A 20,579-nucleotide genomic window follows, 5' to 3' on the forward strand; every position below is an offset into this window, starting at 1 on the left:
TCATCAGCATCACCAGGCAATATTAGTTCACTGTAGTACAAAGGTTTTTCTTGACGTGTTCCCCCTCTCAGAATAATAGAAATAATGAGCATTTATCATCACCCATTTCCCCATCACTATTTTTTTTCTCTACACCCTACCTACACCCTCCCCTGTACACCCTCCTCTCCCCACACACAGGCCATCCCAGACAGCCTCACCCAAGTCATCCGCAAGTTCACTCACGACCTGGACTCCTGGCTGAGGATCGCGTTGGATGACCTGCCCGAAAACCTGCGCCAAGTGAAGATAGACTGTGAGTACCCGACCTACCCTGCCCTGACCCTCTGACGCCTTTCCCAGTGACCTACACCTTCACTCCTCTGTCTGATGTTAGTGTACACCAGTCCGCTCCGGCAAAGGCTCTACTTCCATCCTACGTTGCCAGATTGTCGTACTCAACCATTTATATTTACCAACTTCCGACCCAAAAACTGTCTCCTGGTCCCCAATAACGAGATTCATTTATATTTATCGTTAAAATAGTTAATTCCTGATGTTTCTTGGCAATAGTTAGGCGTCAGAAACCGGTAAATACTATGTAACCTAACCTAACCTAACCTAACTATGCTTTGAGTACGATAATCTGGCAACGGTGCTTCCATCCCCTCCCTCTACTTGGTCTTCTGTCTGTCTGCCGTGACTTCTACAATCCTTGGGTTTCCACTTTTACTCGTTTAGTTGTTGCCTGTTTCTTTTTGTTTTAAGTCTTAAGGAATATATGAGAAAGATAAGCAACTAAGTATAGACAGGTAGAGGTCTATCCAAAGAAACAGACAGACAAAGAGACAGGAAAACATGTAAACCTCAAACGAGAGAGACAGATAAGTCGACGAACCGGTTGAAGATTAAATAGACAGGAAGATAGAAAGGAAGACAGCCAGAGATGCAGTCGGACAAACATACAGGGAATTAGTTAACCAGACAGACAGACAAACACACAGACCGACAGCTGCAAGGTTTCATTCATCCAAGTATTCACAGGAGGAGAACCATCGGCCTATCTCGTATCCTTTTTCTTTTATTTTTACCCAGTGAGCTGCCTCCTTTCCATGTTAAAACCAAAAACTGTTCTCCACAGTGGCCAGTCGGTTCTCGCGGATGCTGCGGCGCCAGACCTCGCTCAACCACCTGTGCCAAGCCTCCCGCATGGTGCTGCACTCCCCCGAGATCACCCAACAGATGCTCCAGGACTGGCGCCAGGTGGACCTCGAGGCCATCTCCCACCAGACTCTCTACTCCATGGACAAGCACTCCACCAACGGGGTCACGGTCGACCTCATCATGAATTGTGAGTCGGGGGCTGCCTAGGGAGGGAACGAATTCAAACTAGAACTCAGTTGCCGAATCGATGAAATCAAGAGTGAAGGAATAAGAGGGACATTAAGAGTAAGAGTTCTAAAGTACAATATAACAGATTAAACTGACTTTTTTTTTTTTTTTTTTTTTTTAAAGGGAGACAGCTCAAGCAAAAAAAAAAATTAAAAAAAAAAAAAAAAAAAAAAAGCTCTAAAAAAAGAAAAGACTTGGACATGTAATGAAGAAATAGGATGATTAAGATATTTTCTGTGGAGGCCTACCTTGTGTGGTGAAGTAAGCTTAGTGTCGGCCCCCAACTGTACCTATACAGCTTTCATATCTTTAAGGAAATTTCTCTGCTCAGTGCCCCGGCATGGGACTCACAGAGGAAACTCATATAACGTATAGGGAAGGAGAAGAGAGTTCTTCCTTCCAGTTCATGTAAGCTATAAATTTCCCGCAAGACAAGGCAAATGCACCTCCAACTGCATTAGTTTTAGACGTTATGACTGGGGTAGGGAGTATCTTCTTTATTATACATTGTACTCATGAGGATAATGCATTTAATTTGCACATGACAATTCGTGCAGGTGTAAGTGGGGGGCAAGAATACTGTGTTATGACAGACACTAGAGTCCCTGGCTTCATTCATAGCTAGAATACAGTCATCGTCTCAACAATATTTGTTGTGCTATTGTCTGGAGTGTTTATTTTACTGTCTTCTTCAGTGTACAACGAGTTTGAGCGGCTCCTGGAGGAGGGAGCGCCCCTGGAAGCGTACAGCGAGTGGCTGGAGGCCATGGTGGAGCGCTGCGTGCTGCTCGGCGCCCGCAAGAGCAAGGCGCCCGTGCACAAGGTGGCCCACGCCTTCCTCCTCACCTGGTCCTGCTTCGGCACGCGCGTCATCAGGGACATGACGCTTCACTCTGCCCCGAGCTTCGGTCAGTGGCGTCTGGTGACGCGTGGTGTACAACTGAAGGCTATTAGTTAGACTGCAAGGGTTCTCAAATAAAGGGTGCAAGTAATCTTAAAGTAATGCGACAGGAATTTTAGGCGTGTGCAGTGTCTTAGAACACCTGCTTGATACTGACGTCTACTTCAAACACTCAACGCTGTGGGTAATAGAAGGGACAAGGGTCAACAGTAAATCATTGAGCTTAACATCTGAAGTCTCCACTGGACAGACCAAACCAACATAATGCACTGTTTGTATCTGTTCTAACTTCGAATTTATATTATTAGTCAGGATCACGTTACCATCACCATAAACCTTTGATTAACACACACATAAGCTGAAAGAGCATGAGAAATAAATTCATTTTTGTCCTTATAGTCAGTGTTTTCAATAATCTTACTTCCTGACGCCTTAGGACTCATCACATCAACCAAAATCAAACAGGGAAACAAACTCTGACCTTTCCTTTATTTCAGGGTCGTTCCACCTGCTCCACCTGATGTTCGACGACTACGTGCTGTACCTGGTGGAGTCCCTGCACGCCGAGGAGAAGGCGCGGGAGCTGCTCAACAACATCTCCACCGACTCGCCGCCAGACTGCTCCGACCCTGGCTTTGGCGGTGAGCGGGGGTGGGGGGAGAGAAATATAGAGATAGATAGATAGATAGATAAAGATAGATAGATAGAGCTAGATAGATAGAGAGAGAGAGGGAGAGAAAGAAGGAGAATTATTATAAGAAGTAACAGTAACAGTAGTATTAACATGACAGTAGTGTGCCAGTTCTCTCCTGTGCCTGTCATCCCTACAGTCGGTTGCCTCACAGTCTTGTCTTTGTTACCCAGCTGTCCTTAGCATGCTCTTATGTTAGGCAAAGTATTTAGTTTTATTATCAAATGCCCTGTCTCTCCTGTGTAGCGAATAAACCAAGCAGGCAAGTAATTATCTACAAAAAAAATAACTACTGACTCTGGCTTCTCCATTTTGAACTCTTCTGCTAATACTACCTTCAGAAACAGCGACATTACCGACTTTTTTTTTCGTTTCCTCGTGTTTTTGAGCCCTTGAGCTGCCTACATCCCTGTAAACCAATGTAACTATCTAACTATGGTCGGTTTCACGAGAGCTAGAGGGCCAAATCCTACAGCGGTGGACTCGCGTACTTGGCATCATTGCTTGGGTGACAGTCTCTGCGGTGCTCATTGGCTGTTGTTGACTATATAGATCTAAGCTGCCGTGACATAGCCTACTATCTCTTGCTCTCTGCTACCACTCTCAAGCAATGATACCAAGTCCGCGAGTCCACCCCTAAAGGATTAGCCCCGCCAGCTCTTGTGGACTATTGGTAACTACTCAACGATCTATGTCACTCCTCTTGGTCACTAAGCATCTGTCATCACTTCCAGATCCTGACAGCGAGGACAGCGTGCACGCCCTCTCCTTCCTTATGGGCGGCGTAGGCGGCTCCTCGGGCGGGGGGCTGACGGGGCTCACCTCACCCAACACCCCCGGCGTCTCCCCCAACCCCCACCCCACCCACGACCTCCACCTCTCGCCCACCCCCACCACCGTCATTGGTTAGTGTGTGTGTGTGTGTGTGTGTGTGTGTGTGTGTGTGTTCATTCTTTCGACTGGAGTATCTTTAATTTAAGAATAATTTCAATAGATTAATGAAGGTGAGAGTTGCTCGAATGGTTTTATTATTCTTTTGTTTGGTTTATGAAGCTTTCTAACACCTCTTGCCCTTACCTTTCCAATCAGTTTACCCTTAAAGCACTGAAGCCTCCATAATTAGTTTCCATTTCGTCCTTTCGCATCCTCTGCTGTGGGTGTATTTCCTCCTCTCTTAGCCGTGAGTTAATGATGACTGGAGGACTAATTCAGCACCACAATTTACAGCAAAGACTAAACTTAAAACCTTCGGGGAAAAAAATAACTAACAGAAATTGGTGTCGCCCCCTTGACCTTTAAGATCTAAGCCTCCTTTTTAACCTACGTATAGAGAACATTGTCCCTCTGTAGTGTTCCATGAGCTACTCTGTTCCTCTACACCGCTCCCTCTCGGCAGGTCTCGACGGCAGCTTGGTCGAGGATGACGGCAGTCTGGACTACATGTCAGGGCTTTCAAACTCGTCCAGCGGGGGACTCAACGCACAGGGCGCCCCGGCCACACCCAACACCACCTCCGCCGCCGCCTCCGTCGCTGCCACGTCCCTCGTCACCGGCGGCGGCGGAGGTGGTGGCGGGGCTGGCGGCGGGGGAGGAGGAGGGAGCGGGGGTTCAACAGCCGACTATTATGGTTACGACTACGACTCCCGCACCTACCGCCTTCCGTCCACGCTGGTCGGAAGGAACTACCTGTACCCGCCCACTTCCGTCCCGCTCAACCAGGTAAGGAGGGGGCGGAGGGGCTGCAGGAATAGATGGGGTGGAAGGTTGTGGTAAATTGGACACGACTTTGGAAAGGACTTGGAACAGCTTAATTGGAAAACTTTTATCGTAGTTATCTCTCGATTTAAACTTCCTTTTCTTCTTATTCCTCTTATTGGGTTTTTTCCATTGTTGTAATTGTCGTTGTTGCTGTCGTTCTTCATCTTTTTCTTTCTCTTAATCTTCTTCCTCTTTCCCTTCTTTCGCTTCCTCCTCATCATTTTTTTCTGCTCATCTTTTTCCTCCGCCTCTTCTTCTTCCTCGTCTTTTTCTTCTTTATTTTCGTAATCAAACTCCTGTAACGACACCTAACAAAAGTTTCACCCTAGGCTGAGCTATCCCCATGTAGTATTAATGGACTGGTTTGCGAGAGAGCAGTGAAGGCTAATAACAAGACACCCTTAACCTCGGCAGTACTACCAAGGCGGGGGTGTGGGTGGCGACATCAGCGGGCCGGAGGACAGACTCGGAGGCGGCGGCGGCGGGGGTGGGGTGCTGCACGGCGGGGGCGGCGGCGCTGGTGGGGGAGGCATCGCGGGCGGGGCGGCGGACCACCTGGGTTACAGCAGCCTAAGGGGCACTGACACCTACGTGGACTGCTCCGGCGTGTACTGTCCCGACCAGTCCCTCCTCTACCCCTCCAACTACTACCAGGGCTACGACGCCTCCTACTACAGCACCAGGTGAGCGGCGGGCGTAGAAATAGCAGCACGCAACAACTAACACCCAAATCACTTCGCCAGAAACTCAGTGCTGCTCATCTTTTACCTCTGTGTCATGTAACTGTAGTCATGTATATTTTCAGCGTCCATTATCCTTGTAGTTCAGGTTGTTCATCATTCTAAAGCATCTGGTGCCTTACACACATGCTGGCAATGCATGAACCAAAACACAAAATACTCCCCCAGAAACACAGTGTTACTTAACGTTTACGTCTGTGTTAATTAACTGTATTCATGTCTATCATCAGCATTCATTATCCTAGTATCTCATATTCTTCATATAAATGCATCTGGTATGAATAAGTAAGTATCATGTTAATGCAGATTCATGCATTGCTTTCCAGGTTCAAGACTAAGGACGTGGAGGGATAATAGTGGGCCGTTACTTTGTCGGGCACGCAGCCACCACGCAAGGGAGCAGTGAGGGGAGCAACAGTGGCGTTCCAGCCCAGCGCGGTGCTAAGTGCAGTGGTCATGGCTCGCGTTATCCCCGTGGTCCCGCTAAGCAGTTGTGGCGATGCAAAGATACCGATGACAGTTGACGAAAGAAGTCATTACTGGACAGGTGTATCTATGTGACGAAATGCATCAAACTAGTTTTACCTAACAGTGTGAATATGAGAAACTGTTGTGTTGACGGTGGCAGTCCCTCGAGGCCCCCAGAGGTGGGCCGTGCAGAGCAAGGCTGACGGCGCCGGTCTTGTGTGTTCTGTAGGCAAGAACGTGTACGTAAGTATCTGCTGTTGAGATAGATAGCCAGTGATGTCGATGAAGCACACTAATTATATATATATTATATTACATGTAACTATTGATAAGGACTACTTAATAACCCATAGAGAATTGATATCTGTATTTTCGATGAGTTTCTTTTTAAACATCAAATCAAAGTTTACAACAGAGACTGAGCTAGTAAGAGTGCCCAGCATGAGCCTTGTGGCGGGTCTGTGGCGGGCGTGCTACCTCGAACAGAAGTAATGACAAGTGTTGTGGTCCCTGAATTACAAGGCCGGGCGGAACCCCAGTCACTCCTGGCCACTGGTGAACCTGTTGAGTCTACTACATGTGTGCAGTCGGGTGAACACACACACACACACACACACACACACACACACACACACACACACACACACACACACATACAGAGGCCGGAGCACGTCGTATGGACAAGCAAAAGTCTTCAGTATCGCTCCAAAGAACAGTACACTTTAATATGTATTTTAATCTTCAACAATTCCAGGCCCTGCGATGTCCTAAACCCACGACGGTTGAATGTAATGTCACTGTGTGGAAATAAAAGGTTCATGCCAGCGAAAGAATTGCTAGTCAGATTTCTAGTCGAGAGAGAGAGAGAGAGAGAGAGAGAGAGAGAGAGAGAGAGAGAGAGAGAGAACAGGCACCCAGCAAAACGATTACTGTACGCCACAAAATGCAGAAGACACCCATACATTCGGATTTGCTCTGAAAACCCAACCAAAAATAGTACATGTAAAAAAATAGTGTATCTAACAATTAAACATGATGAAATTTACTTTATTTTCATTGCCTCGTAACAAAACCATCAGTCAGTTTAGTTTAGGACGGCAGGCTGGAAGGGGTGCGGAGATACCCCCCCAAAATAGAGTAGCTACCCCTGCATTGTAGATTATACACTACACACAGCAGCCTGCAGGTGGCGCCACTGTTGAAAAAGCATCTATATATTACTTAATTGCCATATATTTTTTACAATAGTCTCATTACGTAACACCAAGCAACAGTACTAGTTTTAGACCCTATACTATCGGATTAGATGCTGGTGATTGCCTTAATACGCCTATAGTATGAATTACGTACAATATTTGGTGTATAATAGTATGTTATAGCAAGCACGCCTACTGAAAGACTTTAAGGAAACGCATTTGATTTTTGGTGATTTATCTTCTGTCCCCATTAAATTAAATCGAATCGACAATCAGATCCACCCACAGAAGAGATAGAGACAGAGAAAAGAATAAACATTGCTTCTGAAAGACCCAAGAGAGAGGAAACAGATAGATTTGGTTTGGTAATTCATTTAATTGTTCCATTAATTAAAATCGAAAAAAAAATCAGGAAACAAACAGTTCTAACCAAAAGAGAGAGGAATTATATAGAAGAATTATTATATATTAGCAAAACTTCGCTCTGGTACCGCTAAAGACACACCGGCAGGGCAGGAAACGCTTAGATTTGGTAGACACTTATTTGTTCCATTAAAACCATATTAAAAATCGACAGGAAACAGCTCTAACCACAGAAGGGAGATAGAAAATAAGCAGAGAATTATTGTATATTAGCAAAACCTCGCTCTGGTACCACTGCCAACACACCGGCGTGGCAACACTGAATTCAAGTAATAGTTAGGGATGTGGGAACCGAGTACTTTCTGAAAACCGAGTAATTCTTTTTTGATTACTCTTCAAAAGTGAGTAAACCGAGTAGTAGGACTCGGACCGAAATTCACATCTCTGGTAGTGGTCGTTTGTCCGCCGTTGGGTGATGCTCTGCGGGTGGTTACTTTTCAAAACAAATCCTTATTTTTCGTTTACTTCGCGGTATGAACTGTTATTTAGTGCTTTCATGGTGCGTGTGACTCGTAAAGAGGTAGATGTTGGTGTCCTTTAATTTTCCCTAGTCTACAGTGAGAAATATAAAGGAAAAGGAGAGAAGATTAAGAGTCGAGTTGAAGATGGCGCCGCCCCGGCCTGTTGTTGCTTCAGCTTCGGACACGGTAAGGTTGTTGATGTTTGCTTTGTTATACCTCTGTTTATTGTTATTTTTATTTAACTTTCTTTCAAGGCTATGTGTGTGTGTGTGTGTGTGTGTGTGTGTGTGTGAGAGAGAGAGAGAGAGAGAGAGAGAGAGAGAGAGAGAGAGAGAGAGAGAACCATGAAATGCAACAATGATATTTGGAAAAGTATATATATGTACCCTAGTTAATAAGTGTAGGCCTATATTCTTTATTTCAATAGCCTACTTCAATAATCAGGTGGTTATATATGTCACGGATAGGAAATTCTATGTATATAAATCTGTTTTAGTGTAATATAACCGTTTGATTAACCCAGTATAACGTTAATATTTTCTATTATGACACGGCGAACTAAATTAAGCTATTACGATAAGAAATTTTGGTCTTAACACGATAAGAATATTGCACAATCTACTTCCTAATTTGATTCACGTGGTAAATAAAAAAAAATCTCATTGTTTTTAAGTGAATGACCTGATTATAATATTTGGTAGGGATATATTTTATGTTTTTAATCGTTTTCATCATATGTAGTGTAAATATTCTCTCTATTACGTTAAGAGAGAGAGAGAGAGAGAGAGAGAGAGAGAGAGAGGGGGGAGAAAGGGGGAGGAGCCAAGTACCATCGACAGGAGTTGCTTGTTTGAGGCTCGGCACACACACACACACACACACACACTGAGCTGAGGCATGAAAATGAATGTTAGTCAGAATGATGAGTCTATGCCAGTCTTTACTCTGACAATATTTAATTTTTACATCTAAGTTCAGTTATTCAGATTATTTTATTTTTTTTGCTTGATATAGTGATAAGTATGGTGAGCGCGTACGAACTGGCGTGCACACCTTGACCCATAAAAGACTGTGCACTCCCACGCCAAGTTTATTATCATTGCCTACGCCTCCATGGTGCAGTGTTGAGCGTGCCTAGCTACGAATCTGCGGGGATGGGTTTGAATTCTAGCTCAGGTGGTCAGCGTGCACTTTGCCATGCTGTTCATCCTCCCTTTCGGGCTGGTCGATGAATGGATACTCTGGAGAGGGTGAATTGCGGTAACCCAAATGTCACGCTGGCCCTGTTTCCCGGGGTAATGGGTTCTTCCTATCCCAGTCTCGATTCAATGCGACGGAGATCAGCCCCGAGGTCACGCGCATATAGCGTTGACCCCCAACTTTATTTTTACCTTTGTTACGTCTCCGGCAGCTGTTTTGAGTCTTATATAGTCAGCCTTATAACAAGGTACATACTCTAAGCGGGAACCAGGAAAGAAAACGTCCTTCTGAGCGGGACTTGGGACACTATTCTACCAAGCGTCGATGCTGAGTTAGGGCTTATGTGGAAGAGAGATGCTGGGTGTATCAGCCAAAGGATGCTAGAGATAAAGCTACCGGCAAGAGGAAAAAAAGGAAGGCTAAAGAGGAGGTTTAAACGACATTCTAAGCAAGACTTTGGGAACTTTTCTACCTTGATTCGATATTGAGACGGTTAGGACATATGTGGAGATGCTGGTTGTGTCGGGAGAAGGATGCTAGAAATAGAGCTGCCAGACAAGAGGAAAAGAGTTAAGCTAATGAGAATGTTTATGGAAGTAATAAAACGGGGACATGCAGGCAGTTGGTGTGAAAGAGGAGGATTAGGAGATGCTGAGTGTGTCGGGAGAAGAATGTTAGAGATCGAGCTGCCAGGCAAAAGAAAAAGAGGAAAGCAAAAGAGTAGGTTTATTAATGAGGCGAAGGGGGGACATGCAGGCAGTTGGTGTGACAGAGGAGGATGCAAAGGATATGAGGAGATGGAGAGGAGTAATTTGTTGTAGTGACCAATAATGGATATAGCACAAAGATGAAGACCCTGAAAATGTGTCTTTATGGAAATAGAAAAAAAAACCGAAATACTGGATTATTTTCTTAAAAGTTTTGGTACTGTCATGATATATATTTAGAGTACATTGCATTTTTAGTTATTTTCCTCTGCAGAAATTAATTATCTGGAGAAAACTGAAGCATTTACACACACACACACACACACACACACACACACACACACACACACACACACACACACACACACACACACACACACACACACACACACACACACACTACACTCCTTCCCATACATAATTCGGTCAACACACACACAGCTTTCACCACACATTACTCACCCGTTCGATAGTGGGTCAGGAATAAAGTGCACGGCAAGACCCCCACTCTTTGATCCTGCGTAACTAGGACACTCCATACATCCCGCCCAGCATGTACACAGTCGCCTCAGGACGTCTTCCTGGCTAGATGAAAGGCTGCTCCTAAGATTGGCCTCTGAGTGGGGGATGATTAAAGCGTCTGTCCATTGCCCCAGGTATAAAACGCAACCTAAGCCTTCTCTGAGGCAAACGAGAGTGAAAAACCGAGCCTTATGAAGATGATAGTGAGCGTTGGAGGGTGGTGTTCGTTTTTGGGTCTTCTTAAATAAAGTGCGTGGGTGGGTGTAAGTGGGCTGCGGGGCGAGTGTGTGTGTGTGTGTGTGTGTTATTTCAGTTTCCTCATTTCGCGTTTACACATCTCTTTATTTGTTCGGTTTTGAATGCGGCGCAGTTTTCCTGTTATTTCATTCATACCCCCCCCCCCCCCTCTCCAACCCCTGTGGTCCACTTTGATGTTGCATTCAAAAGTAGGTTTGATGAGAAAATAGCAGCAGCAGCAGTAGTAGTAGTAGTAGTAGTTGTAGTAGTAGTAGTAGTAATAGTAATAGTAATAAGAATGATACAATTAAACAGCTCAAAAGACAAGAAACCAAAATAAACAAATGAAAAAAAAGAGAAAAAGATTAAACGAAAAAATGATAAATGTGAATAGATTGATAACAGATAGATAATAAATGAATACGTGAAAATGAAAGAAAAATAAGTACGATAATCAAACACAGCAAGCAAGAAAGTAATAGTAGTAGTAGTAGTAGTAGTAGTAGTAGTAGTAGTAGTAGTAGTAGTTGCTGTTGTTGTTGTTGTTGTTGTAGTAGTAGTAGAACCAGCCATAGCATTGTCATTCGTCCTCCAAAGGTTCGTGTTTAGTAGCAAAGCAATATTGCAGCTCACTTCGTAAGGTCTTCAACAGCTTTCTGGAGTCTACTCAACAAATGCTATTATACAAGAAAATTGTCATGAGTTCAACAGCATAAATTCTCCGGAAATCTTCTGCCACATTAAATTTGATCGAGACTAATCCTCAGAAAGTTTTCAGTAATAGTTTCCACCATACTGACACCAACTTTCCAATGCCTACCAGAAAAAGTGTGTTAGAAAGTAGCGGTCCCGAAGCAGCGGCGAGTAAAATTCTACGGGCACCACCAGCCATGTTTACGTTACTCATGGGCTTCCTTGATGGACAAAGGAAATACCCCAGATTTATTACCGCCCAGAGCAGATTCTTTCAGCAGCACTGCACTAATCACATATCAGAAGGACAAGTAATAAGCACACGACTCATTCTTGTTATCATGGGGAGCTATTTTTTTTTCTCTCGCAGCCACTCATTCCTCACCGTTCTTCAGCTATACATCTAAATTTGCCCTTAACACAGTTCTCGTCAGTCCTTGAATAGCAAAATAAGAAGCATGAATTAACGAAACCCCATGAGAAATTAAGAACGAAAGAGCTGAGGTATACAAGTAAGTGTTTGTTTAAGGGAACCATGGAAATATGAATGTTTGGCCTAGCACGCACGCCGGCTCCAGCAGTCGTATATAACTCGTAGCCCACGTCCAGGAGCGTATCTGGACGTGGGCTACACTCCATAAAACATGTTCCATTGCTCACACCGGACTAGACATAGGTTTACTTATTCTTCTGATCTAGCCACTAATGGACCTCCTTGTCTCAGAGGGTCCAACGATATCCACCTTCAGCCGCTTGAGCTCATTCAATAAGGAGGCAGCCAGTGATCCCCCAAGAGACTCAGGAGGTTTCTTTTTACATGGTCAATAAGATTTGTACTCCGGGCTATTTCACATTTTTATTCCACGTAGGTTTTACAGATTTCACAGAAGTCTGTTTCGATACAAGTGAAAATAAAGTAATATAGAGTTAACAATAAATATATTTGATTATGTTTTACCTGTAGGTCATGTCGTATGTATAAATTGGCAGACTGTTATTTTTTTCAGCTTTATATACTTTTTTCCGAAATATCTGCATTACACACATTATATACCGTAATCATTAAAACTGCACATGATCATTGTCACTCATACTCGTAATCATAATACAAATGCGACAGTTTTTACCCAAACTCCTTCGTTCATCCCACCGCTCGGAATGTTAATATGACAAGGGAGAAAGGGTGTGACGTGAGCTCTCTCAAAACGGCGGATGTTTGGTGAGCACGAGCTTGGGGTCGTTGAAGGCGAAGAGGGAGGGAAAGGAAAGTGGCCCTGGGCTGCCGCCGACACCCAGGTCTCTGTCGTGGAGAGTTTGGGGTGCTGGGGAGGCACTCAGGAAAACACACACACACACACACACACACACACACACACACACACACACACACACACACACACACACACTGCAAGAGAAAGAAAAGGAAAGTGACATTGGAGTGGAGATAGAGACAGAGACAGACAGCTAGACGGACAAACACACTGACCATCAAACATATAGACTGAAAATCAAACAGGCACTCAGACAGGGACAGGCACATACCGAGCATCACACTCTTCACGAGTCACACTAAGGGGGGTGCTCGTCGAGACGTGATCGAGATAACGGGCAAGGGTGTGGGTGGGAGTGGGAGTGTGGGTGGGGATGCGGATGGGAGTGTGGGTGGGCGTGGGCGTGTGGGTTGCTGGGCGCCAGGATGTGCAGCTGCGGGTTGGGGTGCTGCCGCGGGGCGGACCGCTGCGGTCCTGACAGGTGCCGCCTCTTGCCGCGGCGCGTGTAGCGGGTGAGCACGTCCCTCACGCAGGCGCGGAAGTTGTGCGACATGAAGGAGTATAGGATGGGGTTGAGGGCGGAATTGAGGTACATCAGGAGGTTGGAGAGCGGCGTGAACATGAGCGCGGCGTTGGTGGTGGGCTTGTAGGCGGGGTGGTAGTAGGTGAGCATCTTGCGCAGGTGGAAGGGAAGGTTGCAGAGGGCGAAACAGAGCACGACCGCCACCAGCAGCTTGACGACTTTTCGCCAGGTTCTGATGAGCCGCTCGGAGTGGTAAGGCCCCGTGACGATGGTGTCCATCGGCTGGCGCCAACGCCGCCGCCACGCCGCCGTGGAGTAACAGCCGATGGAGCTGCTGGACCCCGCACCGCTCTGCGGCAGCTGTCCGTCCTCCCGGGAGCGCGGGTTTTGATTCTTGATCATGTTTTCCTTCATGACGGAGATGCAGCAAGGCGGCTGGGAAGGATGCGGGGCCAGGGGCTGCAAGGGGCCCTGCGTGGCGCTTCTCCTTGCCTCCTCGATCTGGCGGCCGTTCACCCACAGGTAGCGGCCGATGCGCCAGTACAGCAGCGACATGACGGAGAGCGGCATGACGTAAAGGAGCACGAAGTTGATGGTGTCGAAGGTTCGCGAGTCGTACAGCTCCCTGTCGGCCAGACAGATAACCTCGGTGTAGTGGGCTCCCGGCAGCTCGTGGGCTCCTGCCCTGAAGTAAAGGAGACGCGGACAGCAGTAGACGCCGCTCCCCGCCCACACCACCACCAGCAGCATCTGCAAGAAACAGTCATATTTACTGTTGTGAACAGTTCTCCGCCACCCTCACTGCGCACAAACAAGCATACGAAAGTGACCTGAGTCTTCTTTGCGTCAGCTTTAACGGGCGTCTTTACAAACATTTACGATGAACACAAACAACTCACAGAAGAGTATTGAACATGCATTCGAAACACAGCAAAATTGTTTCTTGAAGGTCTTCCCTAGAGTTGTCTTGTTATATATTTCACCTTTTAATACATGAAACAATTAAGTAAATATGAAAAAAATATAAATCGGAAGACGGATATTTAAAGATAGAGGGAATATATATTGCACCTCTTCGTTGAAGTATGTATGCTGGCAATTACATATTATCACAGTACGTGCAGATTTGTTAAGAATCATTGCTTGGTAACGTCGTTTAGAGCTCAGAGATCCTAGTTATCTAGAGGAGCTGCTGCCAACACATTGGCCCTCGCTCCCCCGTCAAGTTCCCAACTCACCACGAGGTTACGATGACTGAGCAGCGTCTTGGCCTTGAACGGACACATGATGGCCACGTATCGCTCGACGCAGTTCACCACCAGGATCATGACGGAGGCGGTGTAGCTCAGGTAGTTGACGAAGTTGTACATCTTGCAGAGGAAGTCCCCGAACACCCATCTGTGAGGAGAGAGGCAGGGTCGGTGAAAAGGGCACGCGTGGGTGTAAGCGTAGGTTAGAGAGAGGGAGAGAGAGAGAGAGAGAGAGAGAGAGAGAGAGAGAGAGAGAGAGAGAGAGAGAGAGAGAGAGAGAGAGAGAGAGAGAGGACGAGGATATTGCCAGACAGGAAGAAGGACGCTCTTAATGGTGCTCCGTGACGTGGTGATGAAATGGTGTGTGGTGGTGCCAAGTGTCCAGAAAGGGTGGTGGTGGAGGGGGGGGGGGTATTGGTGGTGAGGAAAACATATTTGCGAGATATTCTGTTGGAGAGAGAGAGAGAGAGAGAGACAGACGGACACAAACACGTAGATAAATATACAAACAATAAGACAGAAAATAACACACACACACACACACACACACACACACACACACACACACACACACACACACACACACACACACACACACACACACACACACACAAATACTACCCCACACACACACACCATCACCACCACCACCTATCGCCCACACACTCCAGCCCAGCTCTTTGTCTCAGCGCCTCACACATATATATATATCGTTTTCCTCTTATCTCAAAAGGCCGCGGATTATCCTCTCTTTTCTAGGACGCCGCGCCTCCGCCTCTGAATTGAAGGAGGATCGCCTGGTTACTCCTTGCTAAGCCTTGCCGATACCCCCTTCAAAGCCGCTATACTCATCTCTTTTGTCTCGTTACTTTCTTCACAGACTTCAAACCTTCTGTAATCTTTTGAACCTCTAGATTTTCTGTATTCTTTCCGTCCTTCTCCTCCCCTTTGCCTACCTTGCCACGAGTTGTTTTTCTTCCTCTTCCTGTTGCTGCGTTGTACAAGACTCCCCTCGCTCCTGTTCCATTTATTCTGCCCTCAATATTTCCGTAATCTCTCTCCTCCTTCCTATACTCTTCCTTCCTCCCCTAACTTTGCCTAACTCCCCACTTGCCTTTTTTTCTTCTCCTCCTCAAATTGTTGCTTGTACAAGACTCCCCTCGCTCCAGCTCCGTTTATTTTGCCCATAGTTGCATATTCTTTCCTCTCCTTTTCATACTCTTTCCTCCTCCCTTCACTTCGGTTACCTTGCCACCACCGTCTATCTTTCTCCTCAAGTTGATACTGCGTGGTACAAGACTTCCCTCGCTTCCATTCCGTTTATTTTGTCTCCAGTTCTTCTATAGTCTTTCCATATCCTTCCTTTCCCTCTCCTCATCTCGCCTACCTCGCCACTGTCCTTTTTTCTCCTCCTCAAGTTCACACGATGTTGTACAAGTCTTCGCTCGTCTCTTGTTCCGTTCATTACATCCTCAGTTCTTACAATTTTTCCTTCCCTCGCTTCGCCTACCTTCCAAGGGCTTCTTTTCTCCTCAAGTTGCTGCTACTGCGTTTTACAAGTCTTCCCTTACCCCCTTGTTCAGATTTTTCTTCCTACCGACCACTCCAGCACTTCGCTCTCTCCTTCCCCAAAGTCTCCCTCACATACTGCCATCTAGATACAAGTTATTCTGTTTTCTATCTATGCTCAAGGTCTTTCTCCTGACTTTCCTGAACTCAAAGGCTTCGGGCTCCAAACACACTCACGTCCTTTACTTCCATCTCTGTTTATTGTGGTTTCTTTTCTTTCTGATTCCTTTTTGCTTCTCTTTCGTCTGGTTCCTTTTTCTCTTTTCATTTTTTCATCTTTTAACACTACTATTTTTTAAGGCCACGAGGAATATACTAAAAAAGGTTCTCTAAAGTGTTCTTCCCGTTCATGGCACAGAGACCTTGCAAATCTTCCGCCAGGGTCATGAAGCCACCCATGGAAATCCTTATAGCTTTTACCAGAGCCTTGTTAACTAGACGTACTAAGGTGTCGAAACGTTTGAGAAGAGATGGAGAAAGTGGAAAAGAAAGGGTAAGAAGAAGAAGGAAGAAGAGGAGCAAGGGGAACGAAAAGTAGAAGGAGGAGGAGAAAGAGAAGATGGAGGAGGAAGAGGACGAGGACGAAGAAGAAGAAGAAAGAGGAGAAAGAGATGGAGGAGGAGGAAGAGAAGAAGTAGAAAGAGGAGATGAAAGAGGAGAAAGAGGACGAAGACCAGGACGTGGAAAAAAATACCCTGGTTAGGTTTGGTTAGGTTAGGTTTGATTAGGTCAGGTTTGGTTAGGCTAGCTTAGGTTAGGCTAGGCTAGGTTAGGTTAAGTTAGGCTAGGTTAGGTTTGGTTAGGTTTCGTTACGTTTGGTTAGGTTAGGTTTGGTTAGGTTAGGCTAGGTTAGGTTAGGTTTGGTTAGGTTAGGTTAGGTTTGGTTAGGTTAGGTTAGGTTAGGTTAGGTCTGCACCGTCCCCGCTCTCATCCTTCCTGCCTTGCCTTTCCTCCTCCTTGCTTTCTCCTCTTGTCGTGTGGTCGCTCTCCTCTGTTCGATGGAGCCGTTGTTTCCATCATCATTAGCCAGCCCGTCTTTCCCTACCTCCTCACATTCTTCTTTTTTGTTGTTGCTAGTGGTGATGGTGGTGATGATGATGGTGATGGTGGTGGTAGTGGTGGTGGTGATTTTTTTCCTTCCTTCTCGTCTTCCTCCTCTTCCTCTTCCTCCTCCTCTTCTTCCTCCTCCTCCTCCTCCTCCTCCTCCTCCTCCTCCTCCTTCTCTTTCTTCCCCTTCCTCAGCATCCTCCCTCTCCTCCTCCTTCTCCTCTTCTCCAAATTAATATCGAAGTAATCCTTTTCTTTTTCCATTTTCTTTCTCTCAGTGTTCTCTCATCACCACCACCACCACCACCACCATCATCATCATCATCATCATCATCATCATCATCCTTCTCCTCCTCCTTCTCCTCTTTTCCAAATTAATATCGAAATGATCCTTTTTCTTTCTCCATTTTCTTTCTCCCAGTGTTCTCTCACCACCACCACCATCATCATCATCATCATCATCCTTTTCCTCCTCCTTCTCCTCGTCTCCAAATTAATATCGAAGTGATCCTTTTTCTTTTTCCATTTTCTTCCTCTCAGTGTTCTCTCACCACCACCACCAGTATATAATCATGATTGTTGACTGGCTTCCAATTCTCGTATTCTTTTTATTTTCTTGTTTATTTTTATTCCAATCTCTTTTTTCCGCATTTCAGGTCTTCATTATTTCCCTTATTATTCCTCTTATTGTTATTCTGCTTATTATTATTCCTTTGCATGTTATTACCATACTCTTTTCCGCATTACAGATTTTCATTTCCTCGTCCGTCCCGTCTCCGTCCACTCAGTCAGGTACATCGACCCGACCTCCTGCTGCTGGCTTTCCTTCCTCCTTCCTCCTTCCTTTGGCTTCTTCCCTCTCCTTCACTCTCTTTCTTACTCTCTCTCTCTCTCTCTCTCTCTCTCTCTCTCTCTCTCTCTCTCTCTCTCTCTCTCTCTCTCTCTCTCTCTCTCTCTCTCTCTCTCTCTCTCTCTCTCTCTCTCTCTCTCTCTCTCTCTCTCTCTCTCTCTCTCTCTCTCTCTCTCTATAAATCTCTCTCTCTCTCTCTCTCTCTCTCTCTCTCTACCTATCTATATCTGTCTCATACATATACGCAAAAATCTTTACTCTTTGTCTAACGTAACTTTCTAAGCCAAACGGTAACTACAGACCCAACGCGATTAAGTAACACGCTGGACCTTGTTATAGGGACTCAAAATAAACTCGTCGGTAGCGTTGTGGTAGACTTTGACACCTCGACTCTTCCGATCACTAATAAGTACGCGTTGACGTCAGTATTCAATCGGGAGCGACTCGAAATATTAAACTTTTATCTCGTGGCGCAGAAAAAACATCGATTCTTCATTTCTGTTTTCGGTTTCCAAGCCCATAACATCAGCAGGCTAAATCTAGACGAGCTCTTGGGTAATTGGGGTAATTTTTTATTGTGGCGCGGGCGTATTTTTTTATAGTGACGCCCTAAATCAGTTATCTTCTTCTCTTCCCCTGCTCCTCCTTTCCACAGTGCTCCCCTCAACAGAAGCCATACGTCCTTGGTTCTTGGTCGTCTCCTCGCAATTACTGACTTTTATATCAACTTTCTAGTCAATTCGTAAGCTATATATCCTCTTTTTCATCTCCCCTGTTACATATGCATCAATATCATATCCCCTTGATAGAAGCTCCTGAAGGGAAGGTTATACTCAAATGATGGACAACTTCTGGGTAGTCTTCGGCCCTTATTCATTTTGCCTTTCCAATCTATTCTTAATCTATATATTCTTCTTCATCCCCCCTCTCTCTTCACCTATGCTTCAATATCATATTCCCTTGAGAGAAGCTCCTGAAGGGAAGGTTATGCTCAAATGATGGACAGCTTCTGGGTAGTCTTCTGCCCTTACTCATTTCACCTTTCCAATCTATTCTTAAGCTATATATTCTTCTTTATCCCCCTCTTCCTTTACCTATCCGTCAATATCATATCCCCTTGAGAGAAGCTGGTGAAGGGAGGGTTATGCTCAAATGATGGACAGCTTCTGGGTAGTCTTCTGCCCTTACTCATTTCACCTTTCCAATCTATTCTTAAGCTATATATTCTTCTTTATCCCCCTCTTCCTTTACCTATCCGTCAATATCATATCCCCTTGAGAGAAGCTGGTGAAAGGGAAGGTTATGCTCAAATGATGGTACGTAATCTCCTGCCCTTAATGATTCCTGAAACTCATGAACCGTCGACTTTATACTTGAACTGGGGACCTGAAACCGCTACCACTGCCACCGCCTGCTCCCGTTGTAAGGCTTTAATAGGTAGTATGTATGAATAGGTAGTGCGGTGTATTGTGTTAGTCAGTCGCAAACCTTCTTACCTAGACATAGTGAAAGGAACAGAGCCTCCTCATCCTCTTCCTGCTCTTCCATCTCCTCCTCCTTCTCCTCCCCTTCTTTCTCCACCTTTTTCCTTCTTCTCTTCATCCTCCTTTTTCTCTTCTTCCTCATACTTCTCTTTTTCCATCTCCTCCAATTTCCTCTCCTCCTGCTTTTTCTTCTACTTCTTCTTTCCCTTCCTCCTCCTCTTTCCTTTCTTCCAACTCCTACTCTTCCATTTCCTCCAACTTCTTTTATTTCTGCTCTTTCTTCTCCTTCTTTCCCTTCCTAATCCTCTTTCTCTTCTTTCTGCTCCTACTCTTCCTCCTCCAATGAAACAGTCCATCATTTCACTGCCTATTATGCATACTACCAATCATTCCCTTACACCGGTGCTTGGAGATTCGCTTGGCAATATAAGACGCGTCGTTGCTTCACCCCGTCCAAGCTGCGTTCCTCCCAAGGCACTTGATCCCGGCCTCGATGTTCTTGCCTTTCTGTCTTTCCTTCTCAAACGGCGGAAACACGGGACGACGAGGGAAGGCAAGCCGGACATGAGTCTCCTTGCGGTTGAGGATTATTATTGTGTGTGTGTGTGTGGGTGTGTGTGGGTGGGTGTGGGTGTGTGTGTGTGAGAGAGAGAGAGAGAGAGAGAGAGAGAGAGAGAGAGAGAGAGAGAGAGAGAGAGAGAGAGAGAGAGAGAGAGAGAGAGAGAGAGAGAGAGAGAGAGAAGCAGGTGCAGTTTCTCATCCCCTCATCGACTCCTTCCCAAGTCTAAAAGAATGGGATCCCCTCCTATATATCTCTCTCTCTCTCTCTCTCTCTCTCTCTCTCTCTCTCTCTCTCTCTCTCTCTCTCTCTCTCTCTCTCTCTCTCTCTCTCTCTCTCTCTCCTTTCTCTCTCTCTCTCTCTCTCTCTCTCTCTCTCTCTCTCTCTCTCTCTCTCCTCCTCCTCCTACCTCAAATATATTACCTTCTACTTTCCCTTCACCACCTTGTCTTACCTTTCCTCCCCTTTTATCCATTTTCCTCCCTCCTTCCCTCCCTCTTTCCCTCCCTCCCTCCCTCCCTACCTACCTACCTACCTACCTACCTGTCTTCTTTCTTTTTCTCCTTCCTTTTACTTTATTATTTTTTTCCGGGACTTGAAGAGGGGATGACTCTGACTCTGTACATATGTCGTGTGTTCACCTCCTCTTGTTGTTGTT

The 20,579-nt window shown here is 45.7% G+C and overlaps 2 protein-coding genes and 1 long non-coding RNA gene across 5 annotated transcripts in view; 2 read left to right on the plus strand and 1 right to left on the minus strand.

The window, feature by feature from the left end:
• LOC126998641 (transcription factor RFX4-like) overlaps positions 1-6,955 on the plus strand; it is a 49,076-nt gene extending 42,121 nt beyond the window's left edge. For all 3 annotated transcript variants that reach the window (XM_050860589.1, XM_050860588.1, XM_050860590.1), the window contains 8 exons: positions 181-295; positions 1,121-1,330; positions 2,067-2,279; positions 2,770-2,913; positions 3,698-3,868; positions 4,360-4,682; positions 5,136-5,404; positions 5,788-6,955. In XM_050860589.1, coding sequence (XP_050716546.1) covers positions 181-295; positions 1,121-1,330; positions 2,067-2,279; positions 2,770-2,913; positions 3,698-3,868; positions 4,360-4,682; positions 5,136-5,404; positions 5,788-5,815 — 1,473 coding nt within the window. In that variant the 3' untranslated portion in view covers positions 5,816-6,955. The remainder of the gene's footprint in view (positions 1-180; positions 296-1,120; positions 1,331-2,066; positions 2,280-2,769; positions 2,914-3,697; positions 3,869-4,359; positions 4,683-5,135; positions 5,405-5,787) is intronic.
• Positions 6,956-7,957: 1,002 nt separating this feature from the next.
• LOC126998646 (uncharacterized) overlaps positions 7,958-20,579 on the plus strand; it is a 50,193-nt gene continuing 37,571 nt past the window's right edge. Inside the window, exon 1 of the long non-coding RNA XR_007752958.1 lies at positions 7,958-8,195. This is a non-coding gene — a long non-coding RNA (uncharacterized LOC126998646). The remainder of the gene's footprint in view (positions 8,196-20,579) is intronic.
• Positions 12,211-20,579, minus strand: part of LOC126998645 (trissin receptor-like) — a 118,285-nt gene continuing 109,916 nt past the window's right edge. The window contains exons 4-5 of the mRNA XM_050860594.1: positions 14,401-14,560; positions 12,211-13,912 (exon numbers count right to left, since the gene is read on the minus strand). Coding sequence (XP_050716551.1) covers positions 12,938-13,912; positions 14,401-14,560 — 1,135 coding nt within the window. The 3' untranslated portion in view covers positions 12,211-12,937. The remainder of the gene's footprint in view (positions 13,913-14,400; positions 14,561-20,579) is intronic.

Source organism: Eriocheir sinensis, chromosome 14, assembly GCF_024679095.1.
Source record: "Eriocheir sinensis breed Jianghai 21 chromosome 14, ASM2467909v1, whole genome shotgun sequence".
NCBI classification, from domain to species: domain Eukaryota; kingdom Metazoa; phylum Arthropoda; class Malacostraca; order Decapoda; family Varunidae; genus Eriocheir; species Eriocheir sinensis.